Raw genomic sequence first — 16,073 nt, 5'->3', positions numbered from 1 at the left:
GTAATGCATACTTTTGTAGCTTACATTTTGTGGGGAGTTTTATTCTATTTCAACAAATATAAAATGTAGGTCGTTGAAAATTACAATTAAATGCTTGACAAAGTCCATGCAAGTCCTTGAATTTGACTTGCCAATGGCTGCATGAACCCTGTCTATGCTACTTGCTCAGCCCAAATGAAAATAAAATCACCTGCTATTGAAAAACGATGCGCGCATCATTTGCTTTCCTGTCAGATCTTAACCCAGGCCAGTATTTTTTTTCCATCCGGGCCAGTAACTTTCCGTTGGCACAGGCCTGGTGTCCCACTGGCAAACGTACCTGAATGTCGAGCCCTGTACATGTTTTGTGTTTACACAGCGGACTCTGGGGAGAGAGTATGTTCCCGCTTGACACAGACGTCAATTCAACGTCTAGGCCACGTTTCACTGAAATGACGCGGAAACAACATTGATTCAACCAGTGTGAGCCCAGTGGGGTGTTGTTGCTGTCTATGTGTGTGTGAACGTGTGCCAACTACCCAGAGTGTTGACCTTTGCTCTCCCCTTGCTTCTGCAATTACACCACACCAATTACAACCAGTTAGCCACAATACACAAACACATTAGACGGCTTACTACATGTGGTGCTCTGCTGTATAGTGAATGTGCTCTGCCCTCCAAAAATAACATCTTCAGTCCAATGTACAGTATGCAATGCACACTCCAAGTTGTTGCTATACCCACTTACTGGTCTCGTAGCCATGTTTCCCCTCGCTATTCCACCATAAACTGGCTAAACAAGTGTGCAGGCCAGTAGATTGTGGCGAAACAAGTGTGCAGGCCAGTAGATTGTGTGTGTGTGTGTGTGTGTGTGTGTGTGTGTGTGTGTGTGTGTGTGTGTGTGTGTGTGTACACAACAACTAGTGTGTAGTGAGAGCAGTGTGAGAGAGTGTTGTTGGTCTGTTGGGAACAATATGCACACCACAGGAGGTTGGTGGCACCTTAATTGGGGAGAACGGGCTCGTGGTAATGGCTGGAGACGGGCTCGTGGTAATGGCTGGAGACGGGCTCGTGGTAATGGCTGGAGACGGGCTCGTGGTAATGGCTGGAGACGGGCTCGTGGTAATGGCTGGAGACGGGCTCGTGGTAATGGCTGGAGACGGGCTCGTGGTAATGGCTGGAGACGGGCTCGTGGTAATGGCTGGAGACGGAATCAGTGGAATGGTATCAAACACGTGGTCTCCATGTGTTTGATGATTAAAGCACAGAGGTGTGTATCATGTGTGTATGTGTTTACAATTTGCGTGTGCGTGCCATACATGTGGAGTGTGTCGCACACTTGCGTGTATCATGCCTGTGTAGAGTGTGTGTGTCACGTGGCCTTAATGATTGCTGAGTGCACAATGAGAGAGGCTGTGTATGGTGAATGTATAGTTTGGGACAGAAGAGTGACAAGGCAGAGAGAGGAGAGGGGTATGATCAGCCCCAGGCAGATTGCATTAAAAATTCATCCTGTGATTTCCCAGCACTGCGCTTGGCAGCTCTTGCACAAAAGATGGCCCCATTTTATTGTTGTTGTTTTTTTACAGCCTTTCAAATTACCACACGCACGAGCACAGGCGCAAACACATGCACACACACACAGACTTGCGCAGGGCAGGCGCACACAGCATCTTAGAGTAGGAGTGCTGATCTAGGAACAGTTTTGACTTTTAAATCATAAAGAATCGGAGGCGGGACCTGATCCTTGATCAGCACTTCTAGACGCTTCTGGAATACGGGCCCAGATAGCCTAGCTAATGATATTCATTTTTGCTCTTTGCTTCTCATAATGTGGCCGTGTTCACTATTAGTGTTTATGGGCTGCAGTAAAGGGTTATGGCTTCAGGGTGTTAAAGAGATCCGCTGACTTTGCCTTGTCTCCTAGTGCCATTTAACTGACTACCTGGGCAGAGCAAAGCTGACAAGGAACCGAGGATTAACAAGGTCGCCCCGTCGTCCCTGGAGAGTCGATAGAGATGGAGATCCTAGAGGGATTGCGTGTGTGTGCGCGTGTGCGTGCGTGCGTGCGTGTGTCTGTGCTTATATATATCTGGGTGTGTACACAAGGAGGGAAAATCCAATGAAAAGACAATAAGGAAGCAGTGCACTGTGCTGTGGCTTTGCAGTGCAGAGTGTTTGAGCTCCAAGGTCACCGCCACTCTCCTTACCAGCCCAGCTAGCGTTAGCACGGCCCTCATCATCGAGGGTTATTTATGAACACCCTCCGCCCCCCCGTCCACCCCTCCAGTTTTTAATAATTCATGGTGCTGCCTGCACTCCCCTGAGGCTCAACTCCAGAGTCAGGGGTAGGGACCATTAATCAATCCCTGATCTCTCTCTCTCTTCCTCCCCCTCTCTCTGTCCCTTGTTCTCTTCCTCTCCTTTCTAATTCCCCCTCTCTCTCTCCTTCCTCTGACGCCCTACCTCTATCCTCTCTCTTTCTCCCTGTTCATCTCCTCTCTCTCTTTTTCTTCCCCTCCTTCTCTCCCCCCCCCCCCCACCCCCTCTTTGCTGAGGTTCAATAGTGCTACATCGTCAGGTAGACTTCTTCTCACTGACACACAGCAATCGGCACTGCAATGTTTCACCGCGGCACTACCCTTATCAGATTGACCTCTCTTGGCCCAACTGGTCCTTTACTGCTCAGGTTAATATTACACACCTCCCACCATCATCTTACCTGCAGCCAACCGCACTGTCTTCACTGTGACATTACCACAATCAAATCCAATTGCATTTGTCACATGCGCCGAATACAACGTGTGTAGACATTACAGTGAAATTACAGTGAAACGCTAAATTTTCACATTTGTAGTGGGCTGAAATCTCATGGGTCTCTGTCTGACATGAATGCTCATGGGTCCCTGTCTGACATGAATGCTCATGGGTCCCTGTCTATGTGTATGAATTATGGCTGCTCTCATATTTTTTTAACATTGACTTAAAATGTGTTTTTTTGGTAAACGCAAATGTGTTTTTTTGCTAAACGCGAAATGTGCTTTATCCAAAGCCATCTGTTTAGAGAGTTGGGACATTTAGTTGAAACAAAGTGATTATTAGAATATGTATTTATTTATTTATTATGCATCGATACTTTATTACATGTAACTGTTTAAAACCCAATCTGAATACTTTTTCTATAGTTCTGTAGGCTATAGAACTTGGTCTTTTACCAAATAGGGCTATCTTCTGTATACCACCCCTACCTTGTCACAACACAACTGATTGGCTCAAACGCATTAAGAAGGAAAGAAATTCCACAAATGAACTTTTAACAAGGCACACGTGTTAATTGAAATACATTCCAGGTGACTACTTCATGAAGCTGGTTGAGAGAATGCCAAGAGTGTGCAAAGCTGTCATCAAGGCAAAGGGGACGCTACTTTGAAGAATCTCAAATATAAAATAACACTTTTTGGTTATTACATGATTCCATATGTGTTATTTCATCATTTTGATGTCTTCACTATTATTCTACAATGTAGAAAATAGTTTTTTTTTTTTTTTTATGGAATGAGTAGGAGTGTCCAAAGTTTGACTGGTACTGTCTTTTCACAAGCCCATATCATGGTAAGAAGAAAAAATAAAAGCTCTCTTTCACAAGATGTGTTCTTAATTCATTCAAATTTACCAACATTTCTGAAAAATCCATATATCGCGTTTTGGAACTCTTAAACTCTTCATATTGACACTACGCACTCATCCTATACATTCTGACAGGAAGCTCTTGCACAAGCAGAAACACACACTACTTACCATGCCTGCGAAAGGAGTGGGTGCTCCTTGTCCGTCTCCTTGTGTGGCCCGGGTGTGTTGCCGGGGAAGCTCTGTGTTGTCAGGACAGGTCAGGGGTCTCCTCTGCTCTCTGACTCCTCCTCATACGCTCCCCTCAGAGCCCCCTGCCTACAGACCTGATCTGCTTCCCTCTGTCTCGCCTGGAGATGGAGGGAAGAGAGAGAGAGAGAGAGAGAGAGAGAGATGGATGGATGGCGAGAGGCAGAGAGAGGGATGAGGGAGAAAGAGAGAAAGAGAGAGAGAGAGAGAGAGAGCGAGAGAGAGAGAGATGGATGGCGAGAGGCAGAGAGAGGGATGAGGGAGAAACGAGAGAAAGAGAGAGAGAGAGAGCGAGAGAGCGAGAGAGAGAGAGAGAGAGAGAGATGGATGGCGAGAGGCAGAGAGAGGGATGAGGGAGAAACGAGAGAAAGAGAGAGAGAGAGAGCGAGAGAGAGGGAGAGAGAGGGAGAGAGAGAGAGAGAGAGAGAGATGGATGGCGAGAGGCAGAGAGAGGGATGAGAGAGAAAGAGAGCGAGAGAGAGCGAGAGAGATGGATGGCGAGAGGCAGAGAGAGGGATGAGGGAGAAACGAGAGAAAGAGAGAGAGAGAGCGAGAGAGAGAGAGAGAGAGAGAGAGAGAGAGAGAGAGAGAGAGAGATGGATGGCGAGAGGCAGAGAGAGGGATGAGGGAGAAAGAGAGAAAGAGAGAGAGAGAGAGCGAGAGAGAGAGAGAGAGAGAGAGAGAGAGAGATGGATGGCGAGAGGCAGAGAGAGGGATGAGGGAGAAACGAGAGAAAGAGAGAGAGCGAGAGAGAGAGAGAGAGAGAGAGAGAGAGAGAGATGGATGGCAAGAGGCAGAGAGAGGGATGAGGGAGAAACAAGAGAAAGAGAGAGAGAGAGAGAGAGAGAGAGAGAGAGAGAGAGAGAGAGAGATGGATGGCGAGAGGCAGAGAGAGGGATGAGGGAGAAAGAGAGAAAGAGAGAGAGAGCGAGAGAGAGCGAGAGAGAGATGGATGGCGAGAGGCAGAGAGAGGGATGAGGGAGAAAGAGAGAGACAAAGGGAAAGACTGGTCATTGAGATTCACGATTCGTGGCCGTTGGCCGCCCCCCCCCCACCACCTAAGCCCATTTTTGAATGCAGAAAAAACATTGCAGCTGCAGTAGTACATACTCCCTCTTTGCCCCCTTCCTCTTTTTGTTAAAGCTTCAAACCCCGTGTCTCATCTACACGTCCCCGTCTGCACTCAGCTGATACTGTACACACACTCCCTTCCTTTTTCATTCATAACACACACACACACACACACACACACACACACACACACACACACACACACACACACACACACACACACACACACACACACACACACACACACACACACACACACACACACACACACACACACACACACACACACACACTCCTCAGCAGGGGTTAGGGCCTAGTCTTTGTCTGCTGGTAGAGTAAGAAGAGATGAGAGAGCATGGCTAAGCTAAAGACGAGACGGCCGGGTCTTATTCATATTTCATGATGCTACGCTTGTTTTTATAGGCTGATATGCACACATACACACTGACAGATACATACACAAACACACAATGACAGACAGATACGCCAACACACACACATATTCAAAAACGCTCTGCTCCAGTTTGGGTGATTTATTTAGCCTAAATTATTCCACTGCCCGCTCAAGCCTGTCCTATCTGTCTGTCAGCTCTCCCAGTACTCTCCTTTCTCCTTTTCTCTTTATTGGAACCATTCGGCCTGGCAGAATAATTCCTATTCATCATAATCATCAACTATCGTCTATGTATCACAGATTAACCAGGGGAGTCAGTCCGGGTAAAGTTTGACCCGTTAATCCCGCTGGTCATCTGCATTAATCCAGCCATGTTCCTAATGTGGTTTCCCTGGAAAACAATCTCCATTCCCATGGATTAGGTCAACTAGGCAGCTATGCCAGGCTGTGCCACGTGGCACACAGGCAAGGGGGAGGGCTGGAGGCCCAGGAGGATAGGACACATAAACAGGTCGCACGCACTCCAGCTCCATGCGTCAAGAGGGCAGAGGGCAGAGGGCAGACCCATTGGGGATTTAACCTCTTGTCGTAAACAACAGCAGTATAGCAGAGGTGAAACCCTACCCAAACTCCCCACCCTGTCCTGTATGGAATGGAGTTAGGGTCCCCCGCGTCTCAATACCCATCATCAATACCCATCATCAATACCCATCATCAATACCCATCATCAATACCCATCAACCAGGACACTCTTGACTCCTGACACACTCTTCAGCAATCTCTCTAGCTGCTCTGCACTGCAGTGTTTTTGACTGGGTGCTGCTGTGCTATAGATAAAACCTTTATGTAGCACAACTAGGCCACAGGGACACTTTATGGGTTTAACTAGCCACATGCAACGCAACCAACCAACCAACCACCAAACCATCCACCAACCACACACAACACCGCTAAAGCAACACCACGGGAACTGTATGGAGGAGCTGTATGGAGGAGCTGTATGGAGGAGCTGTATGGAGGAGCTGTATGGAGGAGCTGTATGGAGGAGCTGTATGGAGGAGCTGTATGGAGGAGCTGTATGGATGAGCTGTATGGAGGAGCTGTATGGAGGAGCTGTATGGAGGAGCTGTATGGAGGAGTTGTATGGAGGAGCTGTATGGAGGAGTTGTATGGAGGAGCTGTATGGAGGAGCTGTATGGAGGAGCTGTATGGATGAGCTGTATGGATGAGCTGTATGGATGAGCTGTATGGATGAGCTGAATAGAGGAGCTGTATGGATGAGCTGAATAGAGGAGCTGTATGGATGAGCTGAATAGAGGAGCTGTATGGATGAGCTGTATGGAGGAGCTGTATGGATGAGCTGAATAGAGGAGCTGTATGGATGAGCTGTATGGAGGAGCTGTATGGAGGAGCTGTATGGAGGAGCTGTATGGAGGAGCTGTATGGAGGAGTTGTATGGAGGAGCTGTATGGATGAGCTGTATGGATGAGCTGTATGGAGGAGCTGTATGGATGAGCTGAATAGAGGAGCTGTATGGAGGAGCTGTATGGAGGAGCTGTATAGGTTCAAGGCTGTCGTTAAGGATTGTTGTAAACACTAAACACCCTTGGTTTAGTCACACATGGTGGTTCCCATAAGTGCAGTTTTCCATCAACTGTCATGGCTCTAGCCTAGTTCCAGATCATTGCGATCAGTCATTGTGACTATAGGAGTTGGCAAGACAGCACAAGACAGGTGGTCTTCTATGAACGTTTTAACATCTTGAAGAACGATCTGGCCTTAATGGCCATGTACTTTAATAATCTCCACCTGGCACAGCCAGAAGAGGACTGGGCACCCCTCAGAGCCTGGTTCCTGAGTTTTTTCTAGCCACCATGCCTCTACATCTGCATTGCTTGCTTTCTGTGGTTTTAGGCTGGGTTTCTTTATAAGCACTTTATGACAACTGCTGTTGAAAAAAGGGCTATATAAATACATTTGATTATTTACAAACAGATCTGGGTCCAGGCTGTAATGGCTCCACTTTATGAAAAAAGCTCACTTTGTGTTTACATTTAAACTCACAGTGAGACTATCCAGATGTGGCCATGTCACATGTCAGTCTCATAACAGGAAGTAACCTCGCCCACTCAAGAACCATTATGCAAAACTTCACCAGGAAGTAGATAATAGTCTACATAACAACAATGGGGGATGGGAGACGTAGGCGGGTCACGACAACAACTTTCAGTTGAGAATAGAGAGATTCAGTATCACCTAACCTGTTCATACGAAACACAATGAACAGACTCGTAAACTAAAGGGAATGTAGTTCTGTAAATAATAGAAGTTGCCTAACACTAGGCCTACTAGTTTGGCAAATACCAAATCATCGGGAGAGAGAGATGCTGTAACCGGTATGATGACATTTCTACGTTTCTGAGAACAACCGTCTGTGCAGTGATAAAGTTAGGCCCTCTCTCATTCCCTCCTGTTGAAACTGTGATCGAAGAGAAAACTCTCTGAAGCGAGCGAAGAATTCGCTGACATTTTTCCAGACATGCAAAATATTTCGATTCTAGCTAGCCTCCATCCAGTCAAAAGTGAGAGGAGAGCTGTATCTGTAAGGTAAGTGTACATCACAGTGAGTCCTACCTGCCTGTGAGTGTGTGCGAGGGAGTACGTGAGATTATGGGTGCGCTAGCACATGCAAGCGTGCGTGTGCCTTCTTGCCTGCCTGTGAGTGTAATGCAAATGGCTCTCCTACAGCAGTCGGCCCCGTGCAGTCTGTCCTGTCCTCTGCTGCCCGTAGTGAACTCATTAGGCCTACAGACTTGAGGAAAATGAACTGGGTGACAGCCACTTAAGCATGGAAATGACTCCACCAAGACGGAAACCACACAGCTATCAAAAGAGCCAGCAGCCAGCCTAGGGCTGGGCGATACATTGAATTAATTTGATGAATTCATAATGATGTCTCCTTCGTTCCTTCTGTGCTGTGTGCACCTTCCCACTCACACACAGACACCAAGCCCCTCCCCCTGCCACTCACAACAACAAAGATGAAAGATCACGTCTTCCTCCCTGGCAACAAGCAGTTTCAACTTGGTATTTGCATTTGAGGTTTGGTCCAACAGAATCGGTCGATTTCCCCTTCTAACAATACCCTTTTTACGTCTCAACTGGCCAAATTTTGAACAGAGCAGACCCTACTAAAACGGGAGTATCAATGAACATTTATTGTGGAAAGTTCATGCTAGCCGTCTAGTCTGTGATTTATAAATGTGCAATGAGCATAAAAAGACGGACTGATATAAGGAATTGGCAACTCGTTCTCATTCGGAGAAATAAGCATCTTCTTACCCAGGTAGGCCACTTGATTTCAACATCTAAACAAAATGAACAGGCTATGTTGTTCGAACAGTTGGAGACGGACAGGAGGGTGTGTTCATAACAGTTCAACTGTTCTAACTTGTTAACAAGCAAATAGATCCAAGTTGACTAGACCTGTGCTGTGCCTGGTACTGGTTCCATTTGTAACAAAAAAGGGCATTGACAGAGTTGAACGCCAGATCAGTGATTATTGCAAAACACGGGTTAAACAATTCTGATAAAATAATGACATTATTTCAATTAAATTACTGGTTGCGGAAGGCTTATATTTAGCCTAGGTATACGTTTACAAACCCTGAATTCATTAGATTATTCCTGACTGTTTTACAGTGTGCAACGAAGTGTATTTAGAGAAAACATTTGACAAAATTGAGATATATATCGCAAATCGCCCATTAGTTTGAGAAAATCGAGATATGATTTTCAGAACATGTCGCCCAGCCTTTGTCATGTCTGTCTGTCTGTCTGTCTGTCTGTCTGTCTGTCTGTCTGTCTGTCTGTCTGTCTGTCTGTCTGTCAATGCCCTCTCTCCCTTTCTCTTTCGCTCGTTTTTCTTCTCACAGCCACACACAAGAAGGCCAACACACGCGCACAGATCTTGTTGGCCTGGGTTACACCCTGGGTGTTTGCCGACATGACCTAAGCCTGATACGATCTAGCAAACGACTAGCCAGGGACAACAGTTGAGTGTGTCAGTATAGGTTGACTGGTACTAGCTGATAAGATAAAGTCCATTTAGGGCCTTCCCTTGCTCTGCTCTGTGTGTCTGTGGCTGAGCGTGTGACACAGCAGCGGCAGATGGGTCGTTGGAAGAAGGATCTCTATCTGTGAATTGGATCCCGTTAATGTTCAGCTGGTTGTACAGTCGTGGCCAAAAGTTTTGAGAATGACACTAATATTAATTTCCACAAAGTTTGCTGCTTCAGTGTCTTTCGATATTTTTGTCAGATGTTACTATGGAATGCTGAAGTATAATTACAAGTGTTTCATAAGTGTCAAAGGCTTTTATTAACAATTACATGAAGTTGATGTAAAGAGTCAATATTTGCAGTGTTGACCCTTCTTTTTCAAGACCTCTGCTATCTGTCAAGGCATGCTGTCAATTAACTTCTGGGCCACATCCTGACTGATGGCAGCCCATTCTTGCATAATCAATACTTGGAGTTTGTCAGAATTTGTGGGTTTTTGTTTGTCCACCCGCCTCTTGAGGATTGACCACAAGTTCTTAATGGGATTAAGGTCTGGGGAGTTTCCTGGCCATGGACCCAAAATATTGATGTTTTGTTCCCCGAGCAACTTAGTTATCACTTTTGCCTTATGGCAAGGTGCTCCACATGCTGGAAAAGGCATTGTTCGTCACCAAACTGTTCCTGGATGGTTGGGAGAAGTTGCTCTCGGAGGATGTGTTGGTACCATTCTTAATTCATGGCTGTGTTCTTAGGCAAAATTGTGAGTGAGCCCACTCCCTTGGCTGAGAAGCAACCCCACACATGAATGGTCTCAGGATGCTTTACTGTTGGCATGACATAGGACTGATGGTAGCGCTCACCTTGTCTTCTCTGGACAAGCTTTTTTCCGGATGCTCCAAACAATCAGAAAGGGGATTCATCAGAGAAAATGACTTTACCCCAGTCCTCAGCAGTCCAATCCCTGTACCTTTTGCAGAATATCAGTCTGTCCCTGATGTTTTTCCTGGAGAGAAGTGGCTTCTTTGCTGCCCTTCTTGACACCAGGCCATCTTCCAAAAGTCTTCGCCTCACTGTGCGTGCAGATGCACTCACACCTACCTGCTGCCATTCCTGAGCAAGCTCTGTAGTGATGGTGGCCTGATCCCGCAGCTGAATCAACTTTAGGAGACGGTTCTGGTGCTTGCTGGACTTTCTTGGGCGCCCTGAAGCCTTCTTCACAACAATTGAACCGCTCTCCTTGAAGTTCTTGATGATCGGATAAATGGTTGATTTAGGTGCAATCTTACTGGCAGCAATATCCTTGCCTGTGAAGCCCTTTTTGTGCAAAGCAATGATGACAGCACGTGTTTCCTTGCAGGTAACCATGGTTGACAGAGGAAGAACAATGATTCCAAGCACCACCCTCCTTCTGAAGCTTCCAGTCTGTTATTCAAACTCAATCAGCATTACAGAGTGATATCCAGCCTTGTCCTCGTCAACACACACCTGTGTTCACGAGAGAATCACTGACATGATGTCAGCTGGTCCTTTTGTGGCAGGGCTGAAATGCAGTGGAAATGTTTTTGGGGGATTCAGTTCATTTGCATGGCAAAGAGGGTCTTTGCAATTAATTGCAATTCATCTGATCACTCTTCATAACATTCTGGAGTATATGCAAAGTGCCATCATACAAACTGAGGCAGCAGACAGTGTGAAAATTAATATTTGTGTCATTCTCAAAACTTTTGGCCACGGCTGTATAGCATGAGTCTTTACTGATAAGCCTAGACTAGCAGGCCAGTTAGTCGCCCAGTGATCTAAAACAACTCAATTAACCCCATTAAACACACACCGGAGAGGATAGTTAACGCAGCCCCTCAGAACAGAACACACACATAGAACAAGTGGGCTCCCTCTGCAGAGGATAATGGAGTGGGACTGCAGACAGACAGCATGGTTCGGTTCTACGTCATCACATCAACAGCAGCCAATGGAGCCAATGAGACGAGACTGATTTGGTTGTGTAGGCCTCACTCCCCAGTCATCATCTCACAAGGCCGAGCAGCGTACAGACAGAATAGTGTAGGACCCCTAGAAGGGCTTTGATTTGTTTAGAAAGGAGCGGAGCAGAGCAGAGTAGAGAGGAGACATTAACATGGGAACAGATGTGCGAGGCTGTATTTAACCTAAGTGTTTCTGGATGAGAGCACTGACACAGTAAAAGCCTTGTTGTGTAGAGGAGATGGTTTAAAAAGACAGACGCCTGCTGTGACCGACTGGCTTGCCTTCCCCCGAAAATGTTTAAAAAAAACTCTGCTCCCGCTCTTCTCTTCTCCTAGCTCCTGCGCCCTCTCTTTCTCCTCTTCTCTTACGCTTTCCTCTCCCCCTCTCCTGTCATTTCTCCATTCTCTCTCCACTCCTCCATCCTCTCTTCTTCTCTCCTCTACCGTGGTCTCCCCTCTTGTCTTCTTCTCTTACCCATGGATCTCCCACAGAGCAGAGACGTGCTGGTGCCAATAACACCTCCCTTTCCTCCATCTCCCACTCTCCTTTACATCTTTCATCTCCCACTCTCCTTTACATCTTTCATCTCCCACTCTCCTTTACATCTTTCATCTCCCACTCTCCTTTACATCTTCCATCTCCCACTCTCCTTTACATCTTTCATCTCCCACTCTCCTTTACATCTTTCATCTCCCACTCTCCTTTACATCTTTCATCTCCCACTCTCCTTTACATCTTCCATCTCCCACTCTCCTTTACATCTTTCATCTCCCACTCTCCTTTACATCTTTCATCTCCCACTCTCCTTTACATCTTTCATCTCCCACTCTCCTTTACATCTTTCATCTCCCACTCTCCTTTACATCTTTCATCTCCCACTCTCCTTTACATCTTTCATCTCCCACTCTCCTTTACATCTTTCATCTCCCACTCTCCTTTACATCTTTCATCTCCCACTCTCCTTTACATCTTTCATCTCCCACTCTCCTTTACATCTTTCATCTCCCACTCTCCTTTACATCTTTCATCTCCCACTCTCCTTTACATCTTTCATCTCCCACTCTCCTTTACATCTTTCATCTCCCACTCTCCTTTACATCTTTCATCTCCCACTCTCCTTTACATCTTTCATCTCCCACTCTCCTTTACATCTTCCATCTCCCACTCTCCTTTACATCTTCCATCTCCCACTCTCCTTTACATCTTTCATCTCCCACTCTCCTTTACATCTTTCATCTCCCACTCTCCTTTACATCTTCCATCTCCCACTCTCCTTTACATCTTTCATCTCCCACTCTCCTTTACATCTTTCATCTCCCACTCTCCTTTACATCTTTCATCTCCCACTCTCCTTTACATCTTTCATCTCCCACTCTCCTTTACATCTTTCATCTCCCACTCTCCTTTACATCTTCCATCTCCCACTCTCCTTTACATCTTTCATCTCCCACTCTCCTTTACATCTTTCATCTCCCACTCTCCTTTACATCTTTCATCTCCCACTCTCCTTTACATCTTTCTCTGACTCGAGTCTGGTTTCAAGGATGTACTTTTTCTGGCACAGACAAACTATTTCACTGCCTACGTCACGACTTTAACCGCTTGAAATAAATACAAAAAAAAAGTAGCTATTGAGATGTGGAAGTTATTTTTAACGAGAGCATTTCACAAGTGGCTAGTTTGCAACAACTACCAGTGAGTGCAAAGGTTGTTTTTTTGCCTGCAAACGTTGGTTTTGAATCGCAACGTTCTGGCATGTCTGACTCGTGATTTGGTGGGAGAGTTGTCTGTCTGAAGAGGACCTACCCCCGGGAACAATTTATTTTCCAATATCGAAGTTGCCAAAATAGTCCATCACTGAAACCAGACCCTAGTCACCGTTGAATAGGGTCGGCTTTTCGAGCCTACTCCAGGAGAGGATCCTATCATTGCAGAAGAATGAAGAGGTGGTGGCTGTGAGGCTCCCGAGCAGCACTCCTCTGATTAATGACTGAAATGTAAAAAAGAGAGACAGAGAAAGAAACTGAGAGAGAGAGGATAGAGAAGGAGCGACAGACAGAAAGTGAGAACGAGAGACACAGAGAGAGAGAGAGAGAGAGAAGGAGCAAGAGAGCGGAGAGAGAGAGAGACAGAGAGAGAGAGAGTGAGAGAGAGACAGAGAGAGACAGAGAGAGAGAGAGAGAGAGAGAGAGTGAGAGAGGAGAGAGGGATCTGTCAGTCAATGAGAAGCTGGCTCTGTGCACAGCGCCTTGGGCTGCAATCCTACCGCTGCAAACAATTACAGGCTCACCTGCGACTGAGAGGAACATGGAAGCCAATCTCCCACCCAGCTGGAGGGGGATAAGCACTCGATAACAGGGTACTGCCACTTAGAACGTAAACACTGGCACCACACACACACACACACACACACACACACACACACACACACACACACACACACACACACACACACACACACACACACACACACACACACACACACACACACTCTCCTCTTAGCATCGCAACAGAACACTCAGGAGTCAGAATGGAATAGCAGTTAGGCCTAAGTACCATCGCTGCTCATTATTTTGTCACTCTAAAGACTATGGTTTAATTACAAACAAAAGCAAGGACTCACTGAGTTTGACTGTACATTTTTTATTTGACTGGGAACAAAGGTTGAGAAATGAGTGATCCATTTTTACTGATAGAATTAGAATGTAATGTACTAAGGAAGGATTAGTCATAGAAAATAACTTATCTAGTATTAGTATGTCTGTGATCTAGTATTACAGTGTTAGTCATACGGTCTAGTCCATAATTATTGGCACCCCTTGAGCAAAAGATACTGGGCTATACTACTGTATGCTAATTTCCAGGGAGAAAATCTATTATTGTATACCAACAGAATTGCTCAGAGAACGAGATTTTGTTTATCAAGTAATAAAAAAACATCTAAAAAAGATAGGGGGCAAAATTATTGATGCTGAGGATAACGACGCTGATCCACTTGTGGCCAGGTGTGGCAACCAGGTTTTTTGACTAAAATGTCCTGGTACTTGGTAAAGTTCATGATGCCCTTGACTTTAACAAGGGCCCCCAGGACCAGTGGAAGCAGTGGAAGCAAAATATCCCCATAACATTAAAGATTCATCATCAAATGTCAGCTCATCTTGCCAGATCACAGCCCGACAGCCCAGCTCACCGCAGCCAGAAGTCACACTGAAACAGTGCAGAACCACACCAGGTATGCACTCCGCACACTTATATTCCATTCAAACCAAGACACAAACCCTCCATTTACCATGCCGACAAATTTGTACCTCCCTTTTCTTTATATCTGAAAGGTACTGCCAGTATCAAAGCCTATACTTTTATTTCTGCCAACCGAGGTATTCAGGATTACGGTATTATGTTTAAATCCCGCCAAAGCCTCGGTATGAAACGTTGCCTTTTATCTTACCGGCTTTTAAATAATGACCGCTCTATTGTCCGACATCAAACTTGTCCTTGTCAATCACAAAGCTTCACAGAAATGCTTTTTTATGCATTTATTCTCTCAATGTAAATGCACGTGGTTCTGTCCTTGAGCTGTTCTTGTCCATTGTTCATTTGGCCTGTGGGGGACGACGCATGTCGTTTCATCTTTTTTTTCTTGACTTTGACAAGTAGGCTAAATATTTAAAGGCTCTTATATTTAGCTAATAAATTACGTGTTAATAAAATGCATACGTTTCTAACTTAAACTACGAATCAAGGTGCATGATACACTATACAAAAGTATTTGGACACCCCTTCAAATGAGTGGATTTGGCTATTTCAGCCACACTCATTGCTGACAGGTGTATAAAACCGAGCACACAGCCGTGCAATCTCCGTTGACAAACATTGGCAGTAGAATGGCCCGTACTGAAGAGCTCAGTGACTTTCAACGCGGTCAACGTCATAGGATGCCACCTTTCCAACAATTCCGTTCGTAATGTTACGGCCCTCCTAGAGCTGACCCAGTCAACTGTAAGTGTGGGTGGCAGGTAGCCTAGTGGTTAGAGCGTTGGGCCAGTAACCAAAAGGTTGCTGGATCGAATCTCTGAGCTAACAAGGTCTGTCGTTGTGGCGTTCTGCTCCTGAACAAGGCAGTTAACCCACTGTTCTCCGGTGGGCCGTCATAGTAAATAAGAATTTGTTCTTAACTAACTTGCCTAGTTAAATAAAAAAAAGTGCTGTTATTGTGAAGTGGTAACATCAAGGAGCATTGGAAACGTGTTCTCTGGAGTGATGAATCACACTTCACCATCTGGCAGTCCGACGGACGGATCTGGGTTTGACTGATGCCAGGAGAACGCTACCTGCCCGAATTCATAATGCCAACGGTAAAGTTTGGTGGAGGAGGAATAATGGTCTGGGGGTGTTTTTCATGGTTTTTTCATGGTTTGGGCTAGTCCCCTTAGTCCCAGTGAAGGGAGATCTTAACGATTCTGTGTTTCCAATGTTGTGGCAATTTTAGCTGGCCAGGTCGTATTGAAAGACAGCTAGCTAGTTAGCTACATCATATCAAACCTGTCGTCTGGTTTGCTTGGTTAGCTAGCTAGCTAGCTAACGTCAGCAAGTTGGCTGGCACTGGCAAGAGTATGGGGGTAACGTTAGTTACAGCATGAGGGTGAATGCAATTTGAGCTAGTCCACCAAGGCCAGCCCAACCTGGGTTGATTTCAAAGTGCCCATGGA

The 16,073-nt window shown here is 45.8% G+C and overlaps 1 protein-coding gene across 8 annotated transcripts in view; it reads right to left on the bottom strand.

The window, feature by feature from the left end:
• Positions 1–16,073, bottom strand: part of LOC106561621 (spermatid perinuclear RNA-binding protein) — a 123,390-nt gene that overhangs the window by 54,286 nt on the left and 53,031 nt on the right. For 5 of the 8 annotated variants that reach the window (XM_014125805.2, XM_014125775.2, XM_014125786.2 and 2 more), the window contains one exon: positions 3,778–3,956. In XM_014125805.2, the coding sequence (XP_013981280.2) occupies positions 3,778–3,780 (3 nt within the window). In that variant the 5' untranslated portion in view covers positions 3,781–3,956. Of the gene's footprint in view, positions 1–3,777; positions 3,957–13,170; positions 13,388–16,073 lie in introns of all 8 variants that reach the window. The other 3 variants (XM_045688338.1, XM_045688340.1, XM_045688335.1) reach the window with 1 other exon arrangement.

Source organism: Salmo salar, chromosome ssa01 (assembly GCF_905237065.1).
Source record: "Salmo salar chromosome ssa01, Ssal_v3.1, whole genome shotgun sequence".
Classification (NCBI taxonomy): Eukaryota; Metazoa; Chordata; class Actinopteri; order Salmoniformes; family Salmonidae; genus Salmo; species Salmo salar.
This window is presented reverse-complemented; position numbering and strand designations above follow the sequence as displayed.